Below are 26,254 nucleotides of genomic sequence, written 5' to 3' on the forward strand. Positions count from 1 at the left end.
ACTGGAAGACACTTTGAAGAGGGTTAAACCGGGAACGGCTGCTGGCTATGATAACATCACCCCAGAACTCATTCTTAACTTGGGCCCCTCGGCAAAGAAGTGGCTCACTTCATTCCTGTCCCACATCTTGGAATCTGAATCTATGCCCAAAATTTGGCGTCGTGCGAAGATAATAGCAGTTTTGAAACCAAAGAAAGACCCAACACTGGCCGCTAGCTATAGACCAATTTCTCTCCTCTCGGTGTGTTACAAACTCCTTGAGAGGCTGCTTCTGTCACGTATTTCTCATCTTACAGAGAAATTCCTATCACCCGCCCAAGCTGGTTTCCGCCCAGGAAGATCTACCTGAGAACAAGCCCTGACCCTCTCAACTTACATTGAAAATGGATTCCAGAAGAATTTAAAGACGGGTGCTGTCTTTGTTGATCTCACAGCAGCCTATGATACGGTCTGGCACCGTGGTCTCCTAGTCAAGATCTCAAGATGCCTGCCTCCATGGTGGCCAACACTATATCGTTTCTTCTCCAAAACAGAAGATTCCGGGTGCATCTGGGTGACAAGTCTAGCAGATGGAGACTTGTCTCAAGTGGCCTTCCCCAGGGCTCTGTTCTGGCTCCTACGCTATTTAATATTTACATCAATGACCTCCCAGAAACTTCTTCAAGGAAGTTCATCTACGCCGATGACATCTGCTGTGCAACTCAGGCATCCAAGTTCGACATCCTCGAGGAAACACTCATGAAAGACATGTCTCTGATATCTGATTACTGTAAAAAATGGCGACTAATCCCTAGCACTGCAAAAACGGTATCATCTGTTTTCCATCTACACCATGCCTCGGCCTCACGTGAGCTTAATGTGCAGCTTGGCGATTCGAGAATCCGGCATGAAGCCCAGCCAGTCTATCTTGGCGTTACTCTCGATTGCACTTTGTCATTTCACGAGGATCTCATAAAAACTGCAGCAAAGGTGGGCGCGAGGAATCACATCATTGCAAGACTGGCCAGCTCCTCATGGGGCGCGAGCGCTTCCACACTACGATCATCATCTCTGGCATTATGCTATTCCACTGCAGAATGCTGTGCCCCAGTATGGTTCCGTAGCCCCCATGTCCACTTGGTCGATTCCAAATTATACTCCTCCATGAGGATAATTTCTGGAACCATCCGTTCCACCCCGGTTCCATGGCTGCCAGTTCTTAGCAACATCGCCCCGCCAGATATTCGTCGGAATGCGGCATCATCTAAGTTCATTTCCCACGTCTACGCTCGACCGGACCTGCCAATATACGCGGATATCTTCGCCCACCCCGTCCAACGCTTGACGTCTCGTCACACAATCTGGTCCCCTACGCCTACACTGAACTTCTCTGTTCCAGACTCTTGGAAACAGAGTTGGCAGTCAGCTGAGGTAAAGAACAAACACCTCATCACAGACCCCTGCGAGCATCAACCCGGCTTTGACCTAGCACGTTATGATCGGGCCCTCCTCAATCGCTATCGAACAGGCCATGGCCGGTGCGCCGCTATGTTCCATCGCTGGGGAGCCAGAGATGACCCGAACTGCCCCTGCGGCTCCAGACAGACTATGACCCACATAGTCAATGACTGCCACCTCTCCAGATTCAAAGGAGGTCTCGAAACTTGACATCAGGCTCAACCTGATGCTGTTGACTGGCTACGGAAGAAGGGCAAACGCTAGAAGAAGAAGAACTTCATTTTTTTCTCAGAGCACTGTTTGGTTTTGGTTTATGTTGGTGCTGGGAACTGAACCTGGGACCTCTGGTGCTTCAGGCATGAAAGGCTTTATGTACAGGAGGGGCATAGATAGCATAATGGCTATACAAAGAGACACTCATGCCTGAGGCTCCTCAGTCCCAGATTCAATCCCCTGCACCACCATAAGCCAGAGCTGTGCAGTGCTCTGGTGTTTCTCTGTCTTTCTCTCTCTGCATCTCTCTCAAAAATAAAATAAATAGAAGGCTTTATCTATAACCATCATGCTATATCCGCAGCCCGAGTTCATTTTTCTCTAATCTCTATGAACCAGACTTCCATTCAGTGGCTACCTTTTAAAATATATGTATCTTTATTTATTGGATAGGTAGAAATCGAGAGGTTAGGGGGAGATAGGGAGAGAAAGCTACTTGCCAGCGTTGTGTCACCACCATAAAGCTTTCCTCCTGCAGGCAGGGACAGGGCCTTGAACCTGTGTCCTTATACATTGTAACATGTGAGCTCAACCACGTATACCACCTTTAGTTCATACCTTTAAAAAAAATGTTATTCCCTGCTTTTACACTGTTACAGAAATATAAATTGGTCCAAGCCCCATAGGAAAAAAATATCTGGAAATCCCTTGGAACACTGGAAATTCACCAGCAATGCCTCTCCTAAGCATCTATCCAATGAACAGGAAAAAAAAATTATTACGCACAGCTATTTTCATGGTAGAGTTATTAGTAACCGCCAAAATCCAGAAGCAACCCTTGTGTCCAATTACAGATGAGTGAAACAGAAGTTAGGGGTACACCATGGGATGCTGGAGAGCTTTAAGAAGTCACGTGATGGACTCCACACTGCAACGTGAATGGGACTGGGGTATCCTGTCAAATGCAGCAAGGCAGAAGGAGAAGCATAGATAGCAAGTCAATTCACTCACAGATGGAACACAAGGAAAATAGCAATAACCAGAGGTAAGCTTGATGGACTGCATCTTTTTTTTTTTGAATTTTAAGTAATCCTTTATTGAAGCATCTTCCTTTTTAAATTCTTAACTAGCTGGGCATTCCACAGCACCACTGTTGATGTCATCTATGATGTCATGAGGATGGCGGCCATCAACATTGCAACCCACAGATTGAGCAGTCCCCAGGATTTCTTTGATCGTTCCAGAGAGTTCTCTAGCTAAAGACCGGTGCCTCATTTGTCGGGCAATGTTGACAATTTCATCAAAAGTGATGTTTCCACTGTGCTTAATATTTTTCTGCTTCTTTCTGTCTCTTGGTGGTTCCTTGAGGGCTTTAATGATGAGGGCTGAAGCAGAGGGCACCACCTCAATCTGGGCCTGTCTGTTCTGGATTGTGAGTTTTACTGTGATCCTCAGACCCTTCCAATCACCAGTAGCCTTGGCAATATCATCACCAACTTTTTTTGGAGACAGACCGAGCGGCCCGATCTTGGGGGCCAGGGCAGAAGGGGCGCCGACCTCCCCGCCGGTGCATCTCAGGTACACGACTTTGATCTCGTTGGGGTCGAACTTTGGCGGCATGGTGGAGGCGTCTGGTGTCGGATGAACCCGGATTCGGGACGACCGAAGAAAGTTGCACCTAGGCATCTTTCATGAAGACCAGGAGACTCCAGTGAGTGGAGGTGGGGGACACAGTGGACAGGGAGACCCACATCCAGGGCCCTCTGGTGAGGAGGAGGATGGTTTGGTGGAGAGTGAAGTGTGGGAATATCTCACTTGAGGAGATGTGAAAGCAATCATGTGAACCACTATTTCCTCAACAAAATAATAATAATAATAATAATAAACAGTAATGCAATTTAAGGGCATTTTATAGACAGTGTAGACGTCTGAAGCCATAAAACTAGGTTTTTATTCCAACTAGGGGAGTTTAGAGATAAATGAATTGGTGTAGGTTGATTAGCCTACCAGCTCCTTAGTTATTCAAATTGTGATTACTCCAAAAAAAACACAAAATTATTATAAGAAAATATTTTGCTCTACGAGTTTTCACTGTAGGGGACACATGGGGCCACACCTAGCCGAGCACACATTACAATGCTCAAGGACCCAGGTTCTAGCCCCCAATCCCCATCTGCAGGGGGAAAGCTTTGTGACTGGTGAAGCAGAGCTGCAGGAGTCCATCTCTCTCTCTCTCTCTATCATCTCCTCCCCTATTTCTGACTGTCTCTTTCCAGTAAATAATATAGATTAAAAAATTAAAAAATAAAGTTTTCACTGTAGTTCCTTATACATGAAAAAAACTAAACTTTTTTTCAAGTAAACAAAAAAATACTTTCAGGAGTCGGGCGGTGGCGCAGCGGGTTAATTGCATGTGGCGCAAAGCACAAGGACCGGCATAAGGATCCCAGTTCGAGCCCCCGGCTCCCCGCCCTCAGGGGAGTCGCTTCACAGGCGGTGAAGCAGGTCTGCAGGTGTCTGTCTTTCTCTCTCCCTCTCTGTCTTCCCCTCCTCTCTCCATTTCTCTCTGTCCTATCCAACAACGATGACATCAATTACCACAACGTTAAACAAGGGCAACAAAAAGGGAAAATAAATAAATAAATATTTAAAAAATACTTTCCAACTAAATGATAAAACTAGAAACTTGTTGTCTGATAGAGCTTGACATTAGTGTGACTTTGGCCATAATTTTTCTTTCATTTTTCTCCCTTTTTGGATGGTTGGTTCTTCTAGGTTCTAGAAAGTTGATCTCGAATTTCTACCTCAGGACAAAAATCTTCACTGTTTTAAAAAGTGACTTGCCCACCACTGTTCAATTCAAATGTTAATAAAAGGTCTGTTGCAGGAGGGCAGCTGATTGCACTAAGCCACACAGGAAAGTAACTGCTACTCTCATATCCTGTGCTTCACCACAGACAGGAATGAGGCGAAAACAAGACTATGAGTCAAGGCAACTGGATCATCATTCTGGAAACAGTGATTCAGAAACAAATGTCCAAGTGAAGTATCAGGAGCTAGAGATTGTTCCACTAAAGAAAATTCCTGTGAATGATCAGTGTTTTCTCTTGTACAAATGTGTTATTCATTCATCTGAAGTTGTGGTATTTAAATATCCCAGTATGTCACCTAAAAATTCACTTTGAGAGGAAATTAAGATAGAAGAACAACTACTAATACTGTTTTTTTGTTTGTTTTTGTCATTAAATGCTTGGTTAGCAACAAATAGACCAGTTGTCTGGTTAGTTCTCAATATCCTGAGTTCAGGCTTTATTAAAATAAAACTGGATTTCTCACCTACTTAACCAGCTTTTATTATAATTTCTAGTACAGTAGAAACGCAATATAAGATTCTATTAGAAATGATAATGTGAGAGTTTTAGACTTTTAGCCCTAAATATCCCGCTATGTCTGCCCCTTTGTCAAATTGTGTACAGATCAAGGCAAATACCCACTCACAGGAAAACAAAATATTTTATTGAAAAATTCCTCTCAAGCCAACACTGGTAAATTTAAACAAAATTTAAAATTTTCCTTAAGAGATTTTTTTTCTTCCTCAAGAGGAACTCTCTAAAACTTAATTCAACAAAATCAAATTTAATTAGCAAAAAAAAAAAAAAAAAAAAAAAAAAACCTGCTCAACATGGTAGTCACTAGTCACATTTAGTCATTTTCCAACATTTAGATACTGTCATTTGAAATTAAATTTTAACATAACATCCATCTCCATCTTGTTGATCAACAATTCCTCAATAAAGTGATACTGAGTTTGAGGAAAATTTCAAATTTGTTTTCACAGTCACAAGAATCACTTTAAGTGCTACATAGCCAGCTGTAAGCTGTACAGTGGAAAAAATCCATTGTCAGAGAAGTTTCTCTTGAACATTAAGTTCTAGGGGGAACCCAAAGTTCTGGAGTGAAGATTCATTCACAGATAATGTGCTTGAGATAGTCTGTCTCTTCCATTTCTGATAGGAGTGATGCTCTGACTTTCTGCTTTCAATCTTCAACAGGAGAGCTTCCCCAGAACCAGATTTGGCCATTATTAGATGACAGGTATACTGGCATAATGCAAGAAAGAGAACCAGTAATCCCTTCCAGAAAACAAACGGAGCAGCTATGGTCCTTAGTGTATGACGATGTGATTCAAAGCGCAGCCCAATTAAAAAAAATCATATTGAAATTAATTTTAATGAATAACGAATACTCCAGATAAAATGTTAGTAGATCTTAAAAGCAAGGTGCAAAAAGGGCCTGTCCTGATATAAATGCATCTTTATGAATACCTGCCAATTCTTGAAAGTGCTATAATAAACACTTCTATTTCAACCAACAAAGTGTACCAAAATTCAGACTCACTATCAGTGAGATCTTTACATCAAGATAACATACCTAGTTAGATCTACCTGCTTCGTCTGCCTCTCCATACATTTCCAGGCTGTTGTCATCATGTCACTACCACATAAGCAAACAAATTACAAAACTAACCTGAGTTATAGCCTGTTGAACTATTGTACCCCCTCCTAATTGTGCCCAAACTAACAATATTGTCCATTTCAAAAACCAGCAACTTCCTTGAGAAAAAAAAAGTAACAAAATTCAATAATCAGTTTGCTGAGGCCTTGCTAAAAGGTGAAGAACATAATATCATAAATTCAGTCCAATTAAGCTTCCATTGTGATTTCTTTTCTAAAATAAATAATAAAAGAAGCAAATGGTTCAAACATGAACATATCCAATCTTTTTACAGTGTGGTTTTATTAAAAATTTCTACTCTATATACAGCCTTTAAAAATGGATTTCTATTTTAGGTGTGAATTTCTTCTACCTTGTAAGTAACTCCCCTATTCACTACAAGCAATAGCACTTTAGCTCCTGCACACTGGGCACTGTGCTGGGTGTGCTTTGCAGTACGTCTCTTTTGCTTTGTGAATAAGGATGTCAAGCAATAATGAGGTCAGGACAACCGCGTGAGATCACACAGTGCATTACAGAGGCGGTACCTGAAACTAAAAATTCTACTTTCAAGCTTTAAGCTTGTATATCTCCATTTTATTCAGAGACTGCTATTTTTTTTTAATATGTGGTTTTTAAAAAGTCTCTGTATAAAGAGCTAGTTTCAATTAAACTTTGCAAAAGCAAACCAAATCAATACATATTAAGACATACTCATCTGTAAGGTGGTGGATTATTCCAGAATCAATTTCACATTTCTGGTTTCCCCTTGGGGTTTGCCATTAAATATACTGTATACTGTTCATATACTGAGTCTATATATAGCTAATGCTACAGACTGAATATCTGTGCTCCCCCTCTCAATTCATACACTGTAATGTACCGCCCAATGTGATGGTATTTAGTGGGTCTTTAGCAACTTGAGTAGGTCACTACAATGGGGTTCTCAAGTATGGGATAAGCATCTTTACTAATCCCATAAAAGCTCCTTTGCATTTACATAAAACAGCCATATTTAAGGCCTGAAAAATGCTCTCAAGAGATACCACCAGTACTGGCACTTTGATCTTGTGATCAAGTCTCTAAAACTGTGAGAATTTATTGTCTATTGATTGTACATCCTTTATTTCATGACTTACTGTCCTAACGGATGCAACAGATGAAGACACCCGTATTCATTCACAGCGTATGTTCAGCTTGAATCAACCTGCTGTCACTTCAGTTCTCCATTTTACTTTGTCTATACAGTGCAAAAGAACAAAGAAGAAACTAAATTTATAACCAGGCTGTTTAATTTTATTGAGCTTAGTATCTGCTAGAACATTCACTTTGTTGTGAACGCTTTCATCCAGTGCTCCATGGTGATGTTTTCCGTGTTCCGATTGAATTTTCTTTTAGGACAGCAAAATTTCCAGAAAATGCTAAAGGAGTTAGCTTTGGATGGCATTCAGAAATAATGATGATGAGAGAAAGAACCGTGTTACTATTACTCTCATCATATTACAATAAGTACATAAGAAAATATGAAGACCATATTTTTGGTATCATACCAGGTCCATACTCAATATATCCTATTGCAGCACTCCTTAGCTCCCAGGGTTTAAGAACTATGAGTTCTAGTTTCATTGCTCTGGTGAATAAATTCCTATAAACTCTATAATGGTGTATACACACACACACACACACACACACACACTTCTGATTTCAATTCTCTCAAGAACATTTCCTGTGGAGCTGACATGTGCTCTGTTTAGTCTAGACATCGATGGGATTGTTTCTGCTGGCAAGTTTAACTTGAAATAAATCTAACTTTTGTTATGTTTTGTTTTTAGTACTGAAACTGTTGGTTCTTAGAAAAGATACGGAATAAGTGACTAGCAGTATTGAAGTAATTATGGTATTCTGAAAATGACTGACTTAAATAGAAAAGAAATAAAATGAAAATCCACACACAATTTAAAAAATTTTATTCTATAAAAAAAAATCTTGTCATTTGATCAGTTACTATATTCTAAGTTTTCTGCTAGATATCATTACATATATTATTTACACAATGAAAAGAGCTTTCTTCTTACTTTACAAGGCTAGAGATGGAGACTTATTGAGATTATTTTACTTGAAGATGAACCACATTCTTAATAAGTTGTGTTTCCAAAGTCCTTATATTTGGATATTCAACTTTCTCTTTCTCAGTAATAACCTTTTCTTTCTCAAACACCTACCAAGTTGTGATTCCCACCAATTTGAAAGAGCAATAGATGATGAGAATAGAAATTACCTATGAGGGAAGAACTTGAGTCGTCTTTACAATAAAATAGACAGCAGGTAACAAGCACAGAACATCAAATTTAGAAGAAGAAAGAGAGAAATTTCTTATAGTACTATGGAGGAGAAAGTCATCACACCAAGGTCATAGAACCATCATCAAAATACCACACAAAATAAAAAGGAAGTCCCATCTGGAGGGAAAGGAAAAGAGACCATAAAATGCCACAGTTAAATGCAACACTTAAAGCTAACTGGACACAAAGGGAATAAGTAGAAGCTGTTATCTGAGTCATGTTGGTGAGGAATAAAGAGGCTGAAAGGTTAAATCTGACATAGCACATAACATGTGCAGTCACTGACCAGAAGTTCAATACCAGAGGTCAGTGAGTACAAGAGTATAGGTTTTTCTGCTTGCCGTAAACAAGTTCTCACCTTCCTATGTGTTACCACCTAAAATATAGGATTCTTGATGTTCTAGGAGGCAAAAAAAAAAAAAAACCCGACTTACATTACTGAGTTGCATTAATTTCACTCAACATAAACTGCAAGAATTCACTAACTGGGAGTCTGGCGGTAGCGCAGCAGGTTAAGCGCAGGTGGCTCAAAGTACAAGGACAGGCATAAGGATCCCCACCTGCAGGGGAGTCGCTTCACAGGCGGTGAAGCAGGTCTGCAGGTGTCTGTCTTTCTCTCCTCCTCTCTGTCTTCCCCTCCTCTCTCCATTTCTCTCTGTCCTATCCAACAATGACGACAACAATAATAACTAAAACGAGGGAAAAAATTCACTGATACAATACGTCCACAAATTTTCTCCAACGTTTCCTTGACTATAGGTTTACAATATGCTCATTATAATAGTTCTAAGAATTGGGGTTCTAGAACAGCCACACTTAACGGAATTAAGAGGAAAATATAATTTAGCTTGGGAGTGAAGTATTCCAGTAATTATACTCTGCTGCTGTGTGGTGAGCCATACAGACCGGATTATTCAAAACATCACCAATTTCACATAATAAGGACAACCATTACCATAATAATAGCCACTCAATTTTTTACATATACGTCTCACAATTCTGTAAGATCTACATGTATTTTTCACAGTAGAAACTAAGCTTGTATGAGATTAAGAACTTTGTAGTAGGGAAATCAAAGACAGAAACAAAGGCTGAATTATTTCTGTACCTGAAATATCCCTTGAAACTGTATTCAAATCCTGCCCCCATACACCCACGCATAGAAATCAGTTGTTCTGCTTGTCTTCCAAGTAGCCAGAATATCTGTTACCAACTTTGTCTTTCTAGTTGACCTTAAAATCCTCCTTGATACTAGTATCTAATTCAGTTGATCATAATTTGTTATCCACAACATAAATACACAAACTGGCCTAACTATGATAACATAAGGCCATCTTAAACTTTTACATTCATCAATCATATTTAAAAATTGGAAAGAAACAATTATTTTGCAGGAACAAAGAAAGCATAGTGGGATAACTCTCATTTCTCAAGTCATCTGGAAAAGTGTTCAACCTTTTTCTAGTTGGAATCTGGTGAGTGGACTAGATTCTAACTGCAGTAGCATTTAACATTTCTGCAAATCTTACCCAGGTTGCAAAGTTATCTGTAGATTTTCACTTGTTCTACTAATAAGAAAGATTTCTACATTGCTAAGCTTTCTGGTATATTGTGTTGAATGAGTTAAGCACATATTTTCCTATTCTCTTATGATTCAGATGTGGTTGAATGTCCTGAGAATATCAAACCCCCTCAGAGCTATTCTTCTTCATTGATTAGCTTGAGATAGTGGGAGTCTGTCTTATCTAACTGATCAAAATCCAGAAAGTTGTGGGGAAATAGAAACCACTTCTGTACTTAAAAAATAACATGAGATGGGGTTCTGATAACATACATAAAAAATTCAAACTAGTCTTCTCATATACATGATTTTGTTTGCCTTAAATTGTAAAGGTATCATGACTTATTATTATTTGCTTTTGAAATAGTATTAATTCCAAAGGAATAACAAAACAGAGTCAAATTGGTTTGAGCAGGAATGCCCACTGAGAAAGGAGAGAAATTCTGTAAGAAGCATCTCTTCTGAAATTGGTCTTGCATTTTCCTGAATGATCTGTCCTGCAAATCATTTTCAAAGTCCATCATGCCTCCCACGTGCCATCTGCCTCTCAGTGTCCTTTTGACCTTTTCTTGCCTAATTCATACTTAATTGTGGTCTCCTCATAATTAGTATCTTTTTACTAAGATAAGAAAAAAAAAGTTTTAATTTGTGTGTCACTTCTGTAACTCCACCCTCTCTTCCAGCTTTAGCTGATGTGCGATTTCTTTCTGCCTTGGTTTCTACCTGTTCATTTAACACCATAATCAATTTTCCATTTTGAAAACTTCCACAGAATATTTTAAGTAGCTAAGAGAATGAGCTTTGTCATCAGAAACCTGAATCCAAATTCCAACAATTTTTATGTACTCAAGAATTGAAGAGCTATTATTTTCTTCTTAGGTAGAAAAAGAAAACATAGATTACAGCATTTCTCTAAGGGTTACATACAGAAGTATTAAATGGAGAAGATACCAAGTACTAAGTCATAGTACCTCCTACTGCTTTTATTGGCATCTTACAAATTATATTAAATAAATGAAGTTTTAATCTGATTTTTAAAGTTATAGTTAAATCATTATATCTGTCGTGGAACTTTGGGTTTAATACCTGGTTCTGGCTTAAAGTCTTTGAAGGGAAGTGTCTATGTCTGCATTAGCTTACTTTTATTCATGATGCCGAACAATGTGCATTGAAAATTATAGCACGAGTGCTCTTAAGTAAAGAAATGAACAAATAAATATGGCATTATTTTTTGAAACATAATCCAAAGAGAACTAATGGAGGTAAAGGTTACATAGTTTCACAGTACTCATTCTTTGATTCTTGTTAAGAATGTGAAATATTCGTTGATACCCAGTTTCCATACGGTGGAAGTTGGCACAGGAAACAATATGAAAAAGAGAAAGATTGCCATGTGTGTGATCTGCGTTTGAGTGTGGCTTTAACTACACAGAAGGAAGCCTAGCTCTGTCTCTGTTTCCATCTCTCGTTTCATCTGAAAGTCAGCATTGAAAGGTCTAATCTGGACAAAAACAGAAAAAGAGAAATTTAAAAGTGTGTGTGGGGGGGGGGGAGAAGAATGAATAAGTTAGAAAAAGCAATCATATGGGAAATTGTTATATGTAAACTAGCTATACAATCAACTCATTCGATCTATTGAAATACAGAAATAAAACAGCACATTAAGTTCCTAGAAGAAACCCTATTTGTGTTGTTTGGGGCAGAGGTTACCACATGTGTTTAATCTTTAGGTGCTGTTCAGACGATGATAGCTGACTTGAAATCTAAGGTGGAAACACGACTACTCTTGGTCACTGAAAAAACAGACACCAGTTCATATTCAACTATTTCAGCTCTGTTCTTCATTACCTGTCTACTCAACTAGCTCTTCTAGCTTACTGCCCAATACTCCTCTGTCCTCAAGTTATTTCTTGGCTTATTCTCGCTCTCTCACAACTATTAATCAAACATTTATGGTTCCTCATCTCTCCAATGCGCTGGACAAGCTTAAACAGAAGTACATATGATTCTAAATCATGGAATTGGAGCTAAACCAAAAGCCACGGTGAGGGAGTGAGAATGAAACAAGTCTCCCCACTTCTTACTCTCCCTGGGTTTTGCTTGATTAAGACAACATCACATGCTGAGGAGAATGAGATGTTTTATGAGCCGTCAGGTATCAGTGCGATTGTCATCAGCAGCGCATATCAGCAGACGTGAACCAGTTTCTAACTGGACATTGGTTGGTCTCAGCTTGGACTTTTCTATGTATTTTCAAACAGTTTGAATTAGACTTATTTTAGTACATCATATTTAATGTATAATTAATGATATCAGATACAAATATGATAATTTTTAATAAAAATGTAGCATATCCTGGTATTCATGTGGACAAGAATCAAGGCCACTCAACCTTATGAGTGAATATCTTGGGAGTAGGACGGTAGCAAAGCAGGTTACACACACGTGGCGCAGAGGGACCCCGGTTCGAGCCCCGGCTCCCCACCTGCAGGGGAGTCGCTTCACAGGCGGTGATGCAGGTCTGCAGGTGTCTGTCTTTCTCTCTCCCTCTCTGTCTTCCCCTCCTCTCTCCATTTCTCTCTGTCTTATCCAACAATGATGACATCAATAACAATAATGATTACAACAATAAAAAAATAAGGGCAACAAAAGGGAATAAAAAAATATTAAATTAAAAAAATGAGTGGCTTTCTTGTCTATTTGCTGCATTTTCCACCTACTAATCCTGTCAGAAAATGTCCTAGATGGCATATTGATGGCGATTTTTCATGGCAATCTTGCCTGTAGCTAAAGAATTCAATTAGTCCAGCCAAAATTTTACTTGGCTCTTTTTTCAAATGTTCTTAGTTAAATCATGACATTGCACAGAAATGCTTTTCCTCTCTATTCTAACACATAAACTCAGAATCATGCATTCCCTCTTCCCCATGGACAGCCTTCCTGTAAAGTCTTAAAAAAACAAAACAAACAACAAAAAAAACGCATTTACAGCCAAATAACCAGGTAGATGTCTTAAATATCTTGCATTTTGTTTTAACTTTACTGTCCATTTCCAACTTTCCTTGGCTTTATTTTCATTTATCTAGTTACATATCTTCAACTGGTTAATAAGCTCAATGATATATAAAAGCAGAGTTCGGTTAGCAAAGAATTCACAGTTCAGAGCAATGTACTATACTGGAAAATATGTATACTTTCTAGATAAGAATATGATAAGGAACAGAGAGGGAAACTCAAAGCAGGATTTGACTGAATTTGGAGTAGGGCACTAAGCCCTGGGTTGAGGGTGAGGGTGGATGTGCTGCTTCATGGGGGGTGGGGTGGGCACGACACAGTCTTTTGTTGGTGGGAATGGCGTTTCTGTACACTGCTATTAATTTGTGATCATATAAGTCACTATTTAATTAATATGAGAGGGGAAAATTGTTTGAATGTCTCAAACTTTTTAATGCACAGACCATAAGCTGAGTCTTTGATATGTTGACTCCCTTAGTAGTTCAGACCAGGGAGAACAGAAGCAACCGGTGGCACAGATATATGCAGATATTGTCAAAGGACATAAACTATGGTGATGTTGTGTATGATACAGCAAATCCTAACAAAGACATTTTCAAAGTTAACCCAATTACCAAATAATGTGATTTACAGCAATAATTACTGCCTTCTTAAACCCTAGGACAGCAGGAACCTTCCACTTCCTCCATAGAACCTGTATTTCCCCAGTCCTGGAACCTCTATAGTGGGGCTTACTTTCCAGGATGCTTCTCTCAGTTCAAACCAAATGACACCATATCTGCTGATCCCAACATAATCAACTCCACAATCCATCTCACTTCATACTGTGTCCAAAAACTTCAGATGTGGAACATCAACCCTCCAGTCTCATTACTGGAGTGAGACCTTTCCTTTCATAGTATTTCCTAATTCCATTCCAGGTGGTTCACTTTCTAACAATGTCCCAAAACCTAGATATAGTCCAGGTCCCATAAGACAGAGCATATGTTCACATGTATCCATAAATTAGGGCAAAATATATACCTGAAAGCAAAAGTACACAATAGTCTGTAGTGAGTCAGTATGAAGTTCATAATGAAATAGTGTCTACTTAGTCTTAGCTACCCTCCTCACCTATTTCCTATTATACTCCCCTCACTCACTCCCAAGCAAACCTTATCATGGAAAGGACTGCAAAAGTTGAATAAGGGCAAGAGACCGGCACACTTTAATGATGACTCTTTAGTCACTATCAGGCCACCCCATCAGCTGGGGCCCTAGTCGGGGAGTCCTGAGATTCCCAAACAGACATGATGGGCCTAGACCTTGAATAAATGTCTCTCTCCATTGTCACTGGTCATCTCTATCAGGAACAACAAAACAGAACCCTTTGACAGGATCGACCTGTCAACACCCATCTTCAGTGGGGAAGCAATTACAGAAGCCAGACCTTCCACCTATCAGGAACAACAAAACAGACCCTTTTGTGGGCCCCCAAAGGACCTTGCGCTCAACTTGGATCAACAACAGTAGAGAATGTTCCATTCTCTGAAGGGAGACTGGACAACATACTCTATGCTACACCTGAGGAAGATGGGTCCTGATATTGGGGCAGCTTGGAACATTCCTACTCATGACCACAGAATGTGAGCTCAGATCTACAGGGATGCAGAGGTCACACAGGCTCCTAAGCTGAATATGGGCCTCAGATCACATCAAATAGATGGGGTTTACAGTCAATAATATTTATATACCTTTCCCATATTAGGGAGCTACTCTCTTCCCTGATCCAGCTTTCTGGTCCTTTTCCAGCCATGACATCATCTCTCCAGACAATAACTAGGATCCACCTGCATATCAGATTTCAGGCTCAGGGGAAAAAAAAAAAAAAAAAAAAACTAGTATAGCCACAGGCCACAGGCCCTTTTGAATATAACTAAAATATGCCTACTAGCTATCTACATATGGAGGGCCCCCTATCTCTTCATCTGCACTACTCCAGCCTTTAGGTTCATGATTAGTCAACTACTTGTTTGGCTTTATATGTTAACTCTCTTTTTTCAGCCACTAGGTTCCAGATGCTACCATAATGCCAACCAGACTTTCCTGGACAGACAACCCCACCAATGTGTCCTGGAGCTCTGCTTCCCCAGAGCCCTGCCCCACTTGGGAAAGAGAGAGACAGGCTGGGAGTATGGATCCACCTGCCAACACCCATGTTCAGCAGGGAAGCAATTACAGAAGCCAGACCTTCCACCGTCTGCATCCCACAATGACCCTGGGTCCATACTCCCAGAGGGATAAAGAATAGGAAAGCTATCAGGGGAGGGGGTGGGATACGGAGTCCTGGTGGTGGGAATTGTGTGGAGTTGTAGCCCTCTTGGCCTATGTTTTTGTCAATGTTTCCTTTTTATAAATAAAATTTTAAAAAAAGAAGATGTTTTCTCCAAGTAGTTGCTCTAAGGATGCTAAAAGAAACATGAAAAATTAAGACAAAACAGCCAAACAAAAGCCAACTACAGCTGCTTTTAGTACCACAAATCAGAATATATTAAGACTAAGAATCAAATTTAATGTGATAAACATTTAGCTGTATGATAAATTCATCAGGTATTAAGAACATGAACATAAATGAGGACACAATTGTAAACCTGAAACACCTTGCATCTGGGGAGTCATGTGACTGACCCACAACCAGAAACCTTCACTTTGCCAAACATGTCCCATCCCTGAGCATCACTTCCACTTCAGAAAGCACAAAGTCACCACATTCAGTCTAATTCTTGAACTGGTTTTGAAGAGAAATCAATGTAAACTAAGCGAAGCAAAAGTGAAGTCAGAAAGCAAACACCACATAAAAATCTTAATAAAATACAGAACTAAACCTTGCTATTGGAGGGCTATTCACCTGTGCTGAATATGGAGATCAGAAAGATCAGTTAGGTATGTTGTTTAAAGTTTAATCATAAATAAACTTCTTAGACAGTCGACAAAATATCCAAAGAGTAAAAGACATGATAACTGGGTAGGCAAATGAGAAATGGAAAGGAATGGAGGAAAATTCAAGGTAGTGGTAACGTTTGCCTAAGGAGGTACTGTGTGACTCAATCGACTTTAATTATTTGAAAACTGATTTAAGAAGGGAGATGAACATACATTATCCATTTTCAGTGAAAACTGAAAAAAAAACTGATGGAAAACTAAAACTGAGTTTGAAAGATTAAAAAAAAAAGTGAATTTAGTCACAATCACGCCTGCAGGAAACAATTCACTCCAAAAGTGACTGTGAAGTTAACCCTTTTTATTTTTTAAATTAGAATGAACCTCTAAATCTCGTGCAAACTTCTATTGCAGAATTTCTATTGGAAGATGTACAAGACCAGAACAACTTAAAACTGCATGAGACTTAAACAACCGAGTTCTCTACTCCTGATCTTGAGTAGGTTAACTTTTTGAGGAGAAAGGTCAAATAACAGGCGATTCAGACTATGTGGACCATAGGCCCTGTCCTATAAATCCACCTTTGTAGAATAAAAGTAGGCATAGACGCACAGTATGTAAACAAAAGGGCAATATTAGGTTGTAATAAAAGTTTACCAAAACAGACATGAAACCATATTTAACAATCACGTGCAAACTTCAGTTTGCTGACTCTGGTCTAAATTATTGGTTCTCAAATTTTAGTTAGCATCAGAAACACCCGGAAAGATAATTAGCAGAATGCTAATGGCTGTCACTAGATAGACTTTTCTGATTAAGTCTTAAGTAAGGCCTGCTACTTGGTATTTCTTACTGATAGCCAGGTCATAGTGATGCGATTAACTGAGGGGGAATACACTAAGAACTTCAGAACAGAAAATGGATCTAAGACCAACGTGCAAGTGTATGCTCGTGTGTGGAGCGAAAGCCTGAAACGGCACCAACCTTCCTGTCCCTCCTGGTATGCACATAATGCCTAACTTTGAACTGTGAGCTCAGTGATATTGCTCCTCAGATGCGCTTGTGCTTTATGGCACAGCTGGCCTCAAAATCTGGAGGGATAATGGAATAGGTCTAAGCTAATCACCTGCCCCCTTTGAAAGCAAAGAACACTTTTCTACTGGCAGTGTAAGCATCAATATGACACAATGGGCTACTGCTGACGTAAACTGCAGATCACATAGTAGAGTGAAGAGCAAACCTAGGCTGACAGTAGAAGTCTCAGTCCTACAACCACAGGAACCGACTTCTTCCAGCAAGAATGACGCGGGAAACAGAGTTGCCCCCTTTAATTTCTTGATCAGAACTCATTCAACTTGGGCATCTTTATTTCAGTCTTCTAATGCCCTGAGCAGAGAACATAGATGGACCAGTTCTGAACTTGAGAACCACAGAGGGATGAACTAGTAAATCAATGTCGTAAGTCACCAAGTTCCTGGCCAATGTATTGTTACATATCAATAGAGATTTAACCTTCCGCACGTAGTGTGTGTGTCTGACTTTAGGCCTAGACTTCCACAGTTGAATCAGTTCTATATTGACTACCAAACACCACAATTTGCTTCAACAAATCTCAGGCCTACGCAATTCTAACCATTACCCACGTTACATGCGTATAAACCACGTTTAGGAGATATCTCTCAGAATTAGAACATCCTTGCTCATCCTCCTCTTGGGTCAAGGACTCAAAGAAACTGAGATAATAAATATATAACTTATAAGTCTGGCAAACTTAGTCATACAAAATCTAAAAACAGTTAACTATTCTTTCTTTCTATCAAGGCAAATTTACATACTTGAGCAACTGATTCAAACAAGCTCACATTCCAATGACAAATACCCTTTTAAGAATCTTTCCATAAGCTCCAGATCACAAAGTAGTTCAAAAGTGCCTTCAACAGTTAAGTATTGTAAAATCGCATTAATTTAAAAGCATTACATTTTCTGACATTTAAAAAGTCTCTGACATAGCATATCCATAGTTTGATTTTTCTAATGTTCTTATAAAGGTCATGTTTATGGTATAATAAGCACACATTTGCAAGGGTTATTAATCAGAGCAAAGCTAGGTAGCAAACAGACTTGCAAAGAATTTCCCATTTTTATTCTGAACATATTAGCTACTTTAGAATGTCACATTTTTCAAGAGCCTACTTAGAAAAAAATTAACGATTGATTCTGTTCAAAGGGATGTCTACATTTTAAAAGAACGCAGGAGTGCAGCTTAGGGAAAGAAATGACAGGGATGTCGTTTGCTGCTTCAGCAAACTTGCAATTGGGAAAATTCTAATTTTTAAGCTAATGCTTTGGAGCAGGTACAATGCCAGTTAGCAAGAAAACCCATGGGGTTCATAAGCTCTATGAAGAATCCAGTGAGTATTGGCAAGAGGTTTCTCTCCTTTCTGTGCTGCAGGAAATACTTGGGAATTGCTGCAAATTCCCAAACCCACACAAGTATTAAACTTTATTGTCACAAAAGTCAAACCTTTTCATTTTATCTTAGTAAGAGAGATAGTAGACTTCTTCCAGTGGAATGTAAAAAAAGTAGACTGTTTTTTTGTTTTAATATTTAAGAAACATCAAGTGTTCTTGAATATTTTTAGTGACAAGCTATGTGAAAATATTATTTGCCCTGTGACAAGAATTTAATTAAGCCCTAAAATAAAAAATGAATGTTTTCAAAATATTTATGCTTTACTAAGAGAAACAAAGACACAATATGGCACAGACTAGCAGGTCACAAAACAACAGAAGTGGCAGACTTGTAAGCATCTGATTCTCAAATGTCTGTATCTCTCTGGTTTTGTTTCCCATGAATTTCTCTAATACGGTGTGATGAACTTTATAAATCAGAGTTGGCACATGCAGTTTTGCTCCAACAAGAAGAAATATGGACTCAAAAGAGCTGTTTTATCAGATGGATGTTTAAACCAAACATTCTCAGCGGATTTCAAGGGACCTAAATAGAATTGCTAATAAAAAGATATTGCAAACTGATTTTTAAATGATGGAATTTATCATTATATTTTCAAATTACTACTGACCTTAAATTACCAGAAACATTTGGTTTATGAAACAACATCTCCCCACCCCCAATCTAGAAAAACAAAATACTGGAAGGATAAATGTTCAGCCACCAAGAGGCTTTGGCTAAGGGAACAGTAAAACAATAATCCAAGCATGAGAGCAAGACAGATGAATTCCTAAGGCAAAAATTCTTCAACTGGGACAATCAGAGCAGGAAGGATGCACAAACCAAGGAAGGAGAGAAAGAATAGAGGAGAAGGTGCCATGCAGAGATTGGTTGTCACAGATGTTTAACTTGTGCTTTTCACAGATAGGACAAAAGAACAAAGACAAATTACAACCTTCCAGGTTTGCAAGTGACCCACTTAAGAATAACTGCAGATAGCTATGGAAACAACAGAATGGTTGTGCTAGATTGTCTTTTTAAAATTTATTTACTTATTTATTTATTCCCTTTTGTTGCCCTTGTTGCTTTATTGTTGTAGTAATTATTGTTGCCATCGTTGTTGGACAGGACAGAGAGAAATGGAGAGAGGAGAGGAAGGCAGAGAGGGGAAGAGAGAGAGAGAGACAGACACCTGCAGACCTGCTTCTGCCTGTGAAGCGACTCCCTGCAGGTGGGGAGCCGGGGGCTCGAACCAGGATCCTTACACCAGTCCTTGTGCTTTGTCCCACCGCTGCGCTACAGCCCGACTCCCACAAGATTGTCTTGTCTGAGGTTCCAAGGTCCCAGGTTCAGCCCCCAGCACCTCCATAAACCAGAGCTGAGCAGTATTCTGGTCTCTTTGTCTCTCTCTATCTCACAGCAAATGAAGGTAGCTTGGTAATGTGTTGTGGTAATGCATGGAAATGCATACTTGATTTGCAAACATTTATCAGCAAGTCTTTTCACTCATATAACACAATTTTATTGTGCCTGCAGTTTTAGATTGCTAAATTACTGTAACCATTGGCAAATTTTATATAAATATAAAATGTTTAAATACTGCGCCTTTAATTTATTTGTTCCCCAAATACCAACGTATTTGGGGAACAAATAAATAAACATTTTTAGGTTCTGTGAGATGCTGTATGAAAAAGATCACTCATTAGAGCAACACTAGCCAATCCCAAGGTAACTCAAGCCTCACGAGTAAGTAACACACATAAATGAAAATTTTAGCGGTCCAACAGCTAGAGTGCTGGATTGGATGTACAACGCTCGGAGTTCAAATGCCAACACAATGCATGTGAGACAGATGTTTTGTTTCCCTCTCTGAGGCTGATGAGATGAGATAGGTCATCTGCAAAAGCCCGTACTCTAAGGTAGATGACACACGTTCTAGCCCCCAGCTCGTCACATGTGAATATTATGGTACTGGAGGAATAGTAGATACCATGGAGTCTGTCTTTCCCACTCTGTCTGGGGAAAAAAAAAATCAACCCATATCATGATGTCCTAACAACAACAAAAATATTCTTTGTAGATAATTCTGTTGTAAGATTTGATCACAGATAGACATTGATTGAATTCTGTGTTTAACTACATTTTTTCGAAGTCTTAGCTACTTTTACTAAACCATTATCTGAACTTCCACAGTCTACTATCAAAGGATTCCAAAATTCATGTTTTAATATTAACTATCATTATCTAATTCCTAATGTTTAATTAAAATTCACTTAATGATCCCCAAAACCCAGCGTGGAAACTAAATACCAAGCTATATATTTTGTAAAAGAAAGGAAAAACATTCAGTTCCCTCTCAAGAGTGTTGTGCTTTTCCTTATGGTTAGAAGATCAATTAAGAGCACAGCAGGGTATCTGCAAACACTGTGTGTTACTATGAGATTGTTATGATGCGTTTTGTATCCAACAACATGCTTCAGTAGATAGTGAGAATCCTTACCCAAGATTATTGTCTGGTTAAACAAATAAGCTATGACAAATGTTAGTAATGATAAAAGGAAGCTAGGGTATGTATGCACATTGAATATTTTCATGGCCAAGGCTACACAGTCTCAGCACACAGAGATTTTTTTTTTTTTTTTGGATGGTCAAATGGTTAGAAACATCTGGTCGGCCCTACCTTGTTAAGGCACAAATATACTCATCTGATTTAAGAAATGAGTAACGAAATCTCAGCAAAGTCATGCCATACCAAATGAACTAAAACAAGACTATAAAATCAGAGGTCAGAGAGAGCAAATTTTGCAGAAAACAACCCTTGGCTAAAGGGTTAAACTAAAGGAAAGATGCCGTTGTAGACTAAGACATGTGAAATCCTGAAAACAATGAAAACTAAATATATCAAAATGTGAAGTAATGCTAAAACTCCTTTATTCGAGAGACAAAGTTTGGGTGCAGATTTTTAACAGAAAACTCTTATTAAAGCAATTCATTTAAAAATGTATTCTATTTCACACGATGAAAATTAATAGGCAGAGAGAGAATTTGAGTATCACCCTGGCATACACAATGCCAGCAATCAAACTCATGGCTTCATACTTGGAAGTGCAGTGTTCTACCCACTGTGTTACTTCCTGCGATTAAAATCTTTTCCATTAGTATTAATTTGTACTATTATACTAGAAACCATCACTCCTTCAATAGAAGGAGATGATTTTTATTAAAACTATGAACATTTTTGTTTTCTCATAAAATACCATAAATTAACATAATTTTAATTGTATATATTTATACATATTTCTGTGATTCAGCAACATAAGCATTAAAAGGGAACTTGTTGAAATACAAATTCAGTTACTGGCCACTGCAGACCTGTGAAGTTAAAAACTTTGAGTGTTGGATCTGCAAAGTGTGTTTTAAAGAACTTCAGGTGATTCTGATGAACTTAAAGTTCGGGAACCACTGATTTACTTTATTGATATTCAACTGCTTGTAATCAGACCAATACCTGGCACTCTTCACCCAATATCTTGAAGTTGGGATTCTAATCTCTGACCATCATCTTTATTTACTATATTTCATCTTTATTAAAATTTCTGGATCTTTGAACACTTCCAGGTCTGATATCAGTGTCTCAAACCATTTTTTTTTTCACCAGTCTAGTTCACATGGTTGGCTAATTAAACTGTATTCCCTTCACTACTTTCAAGTCCTTCAACTTTATTTTTTATTACTTATTTCTTGCCTCCAAGGTTAATCACTGGGGCTCCGTGCCTGTACTATGAAACCACTGCTCCTGGAGGCCATTTTTTCCCATTTTTATTGCCTTTGCTGATGTTACTGTTGTCACTGTTGTTGAATAGGACAGAGAGAAATGGAGAGAGGAGGGGAAGACAGAGAGGGGGAGAGAAAGACACCTGCAGGCCTGTTTCACCGCCTGTGAAGCGATTCCCCTGCAGGTGGGGAGCCGGGGGCTCGAACCGGGTGATCCATACAGTTTTTGTACTTCCTACCATGTGCGCTTAACCCACTGCACTACTGCCTGGCCCCCTCAAGTCCTTCAATTTTGATGACAAATGCCTTACGGATACATACCCTGAATTAAACCAACAGCCTGTTGTTCCAGGTTACGTATGTGTTGCCGAGCCATGCTCACTGATGCCATCACACTTGTCATATCCAAACTCCGCTAGTTCATCCCTGTTAGTCGGCAAACATTTTATTCTTCCCCAGTCTGCTTCCTTCTCCATTTACAGTGGCTGCTCCACAGATTTGAAACTACCACCATCCCCTCAGCCTCTCCCCTCGGGTGTAAACACCCTGTCAACCAAGGGAATTAAGTCACTACTAGGCAGGACTTTATTATACCCCCTTCCTTCTCCCTCAGAATGGAGAAGGGCTCTTAACTTCCTCCCAGACCCATCCATATCCTTTTCTTCTATTTACTATTTTGTGTAAGATTATATTGCCTGTCAATAATTCTGATTACCACTGATATGAAATGGGGTTATTTGTATACTTCAGACCATAATTCTCACGACTTTTTTTTTTCTCACTCTTTGTAAAACACAGTTTATGACTCTTCGCTGTTTAAATATACCACTTAGAAGCAGCACTAATATCATCACCACTACTTGTCTCCAGAAATTTTCATCTCAAGGAGATGAAACAACAGCGTCGGGCGGTAGCACAGTGGGTTAAGCACACGTGGCGCAAAGCGCAAGGACCAACATAAGGATCCTGGTTCGAGCCCCCAGCTCCCCACCTACAGGAGAGTCGCCTCCCAGGCGGTGATGCAGGTCTGCAGGTGTCTGTCTTTCTCTCCCCCTCTCTGTCTTCCCTCCTCTCTCCATTCCTCTATGTCCTATCCAAAAACGATGACATCAATAACAACAATAATAACTACAACAACAATGGCAAAAAAATGGAAAATATATCTATAAAACAACAAGGACAACAAAAGGGAAAATAATATATATATATATACAGTGTCACTTCCAATGTGTGACATATCTGCATTCTCTCAATCTATCTGCAACACTCAGAGTTCTTACCATAAGATCTGGACAGGGAGGAATTTTTTTTTTTGTCTTGAATTATTCTACAATCAACAGAAGATAAACTGATACAATTTTCTGGAGTTAACTAGAGTGTTCATGTGTGCACATGTAGACAAAAGATGAAATCTTATGTGTCTGAACATAGAACAGTAAAGAAGAATATAGAAGATTTTTTTGTGGTGAATTTCAGTCAAGCAACCTGGTGATTCAACTGACATTCGCCTCCTAGTAATTGTGTAGACCAGAGTCACCACGTCTAAAGAGAGCAAAGCCAAAGAGTTGTTGATTTGTGTTTCTTTTGTAGCGCTGGGACCTCTCACATGATATTACTGCAGAGCAGTCTCTGCAGGCCCTATTTTTTTTTATTCTTTATTTTAGAGGCAGGGAGGGAAGGGGACGGAGGAAAGGGAGAAAGAGAGAGAGAGAGAGAGAGAGAGAAACAGAGACAGAATCCCCCCCCCCCCAGTGCCATCCACAGCATCCCTATGTCATACCGTGGTTCAAACATGTAAATTGTTCCCAGCCCCAAGGGACATTTTTATAAAGAAAACAAAGTAGCAGGAAATGAATGGGAAAGATAACAGAGAGAAAGAATGAAAAAAGGAAAAGGAAGGGAGGACAAATGAACACAGCTTTTGAAGTGAGGGCTTTAGATGCTAGTAGCTTTGCCACAGAATTACACCGACCATTAAATCAATCATTCATCCTGTCTGTAGAAAAAAAAAAGCATTATTTTAGGATTAGATACAGGATATGTAAAGTGTCTAAAATTTAAGAATTTAAGATAGAGTGTATGTATGTGTGTTTGTCAGAAAGGCATGGCATATTTTTTCTACTTTTTTCTATGCAAAATTGTGCCATGACTTTGCAGGAAAAAAAAATAGATATACAGATACAGATACAGATATAGATAAAATTATCTCCTAAAACACAAAAAATATAATCAAAAGAAAAACCAAGAGTCAGACATCCAAATGGACCTCCAGAGAAGAACAGCGTAATGGAGTTACTTTTCACCTCTAAAGTGGCTTTCGGAAATCACTTTTCTGGGGCCAAGCAGCGGCACACCCATTCGGGGCACACAGACCAAGAGACACCTGGTCCCCACCTGCAGGGTCACTTTTCGAGTGGTGGAGTAGGTCTGCAGGAGTCTGCAGAAGTCCCGTTCTGTCTCTGCCCATCCTCTCTCAATTTCTCTCTGTCCTATCTCACATCCATTCAAAAGAGAAAAAAAAAATGAAGAAATGCCCGCCAGGAGTGATGAACCTGCAGTGCTGACACCGATCCCCAATAATAACCCTGGTGGCAATAAGATTTTCTTTTAATCACTTTTCTTTTACCCCTTAATCAGTGAATGCCTCTGGAGAGTGGTGATTTTCCAGAGCTGAGTGAAAGTGCAGCAGCTCCACAGTGGACGACAATACTCCAGAGTACAGTCTATTGAGCAAGATGTGTGTGGTCAGCAAGATAACCCCCCATGCAGAACTTTGAGCTCAAAGACTGTAGCTACAGGTGACTTCAAGCAAGCACTGAAGCAGGACACCCTGTATCTCAGAGCCTGTGCAGAGCTGACTGACGGTCCTTTCAACTAACACCAGGACTCTTCCTCACATAGTGCTAAATACTTCACTGGAAAGTGTTAAACACATCAGATATCTCTCGCCATCTCTACAACCCCATAGTGAGTGTTTAGTCAGCAAACCATACTCAGAAAGAATGTGAGTTCTTTTTTTTTTTTGAAATATGAGTTCATATGGTCCACTTACTCATTTTATTTTTATAGTCAAACTAAAGATTCTATTAAATAAGCATTATACACATACAGAGTACATGAAAAGGACATTTTCTTCCTCTAAAATACCCATCATTTTAATTCTTCTTTTTTACTTATTTTTTCTTATTAGTGCAAAAAAAACAATGTAACATAAATAAAATCAGAATTCACTTAAAGTACTTGGTAAGTGGGCAGGGAGATAGCATAATGATTAAGCAAACAGACTATCATGCCTGAGCCTCAAGGACTTGCTGACTATAGAGATCATTGCCATTACTTGGTAAGGAGGCAGGGAGATAGCATAATGGTTATACAAACAGACTATCATGCCTGAGCCCCAAGGACTTGCTGACTATAGAGATCATTGCCACTACTTGGTAAGTGTGCAGGGAGATAGAATAATGGTTATGCAAACAGACTATCATGCCTGAACCCCAAGGACTTGCTGACTATAGAGATCGCTGACATTACTGTATCTTCCCAGAATCAAGACTCTGCTAGGTAGCATATACATATAACTTCACATCAGACTAGTGACAGTAGTATTACAGCTCCCTTTTATCAAAAGAAGAAGGAGGAGGAGGAGGAGAAGTGAGGCTCACAGTGGTAAATAATTTTCTCCAATTTTCTACTAGTAATAAAGGTTGGATGGGGATCCAACTCCATCTGGCGCCAAGACCACTAGTGTGTGTCTACTCTGAAGTGCCTTCACAGAGTGGGCAGAGGCAGATGATGGTGAATTAAGATCTTACAGTGTAGGGGGAGCGGGAGAGCAATGTTGAACATGGACATTAGAATCACTGATTCTAGCTGGAGCTCTGGCGTCTAGTATGCGTGAGACCTTGGTGGACTTACTCTCTCCATGACTCAGTTTATCTGTAAACTGCAGAAAGTTTAGTGGCCTGGAAGGTGGCGCAGTGGATGGAGCATTCAACTCTCAAGCATAAGGTCCTGAGTTCGATCCCCAGCAGCACATGTACCAGAGTG

The 26,254-nt window shown here is 39.3% G+C and overlaps 2 protein-coding genes and 1 long non-coding RNA gene across 6 annotated transcripts in view; 1 reads left to right on the plus strand and 2 right to left on the minus strand.

Moving 5' to 3' along the window:
- The window catches only part of LOC132535322 (uncharacterized), a 474,613-nt gene that overhangs the window by 377,906 nt on the left and 70,453 nt on the right, over positions 1-26,254 (plus strand). The gene's annotated exons all lie outside the window — the stretch shown is intronic.
- The window catches only part of ZNF385D (zinc finger protein 385D), a 285,209-nt gene that overhangs the window by 206,943 nt on the left and 52,012 nt on the right, over positions 1-26,254 (minus strand). The window lies entirely within an intron of this gene.
- On the minus strand, positions 2,717-3,355 carry LOC103119391 (large ribosomal subunit protein uL11). The gene has a single exon (XM_007529667.3). The coding sequence runs from the start codon at positions 3,334-3,336 to the stop codon at positions 2,773-2,775; it is 564 nt and encodes a 187-aa protein (XP_007529729.2). The 5' UTR covers positions 3,337-3,355; the 3' UTR covers positions 2,717-2,772.

The sequence above is a fragment of the Erinaceus europaeus genome, chromosome 21, assembly GCF_950295315.1.
Source record: "Erinaceus europaeus chromosome 21, mEriEur2.1, whole genome shotgun sequence".
NCBI lineage: Eukaryota > Metazoa > Chordata > Mammalia > Eulipotyphla > Erinaceidae > Erinaceus > Erinaceus europaeus.

Excerpts from the sequence above, each read along its gene's own strand:
- LOC103119391 (XM_007529667.3), bottom strand. The coding sequence starts at position 3,336 with ATGCCTAGGTGCAACTTTCTTCGGTCGTCCCGAATCCGGGTTCATCCG.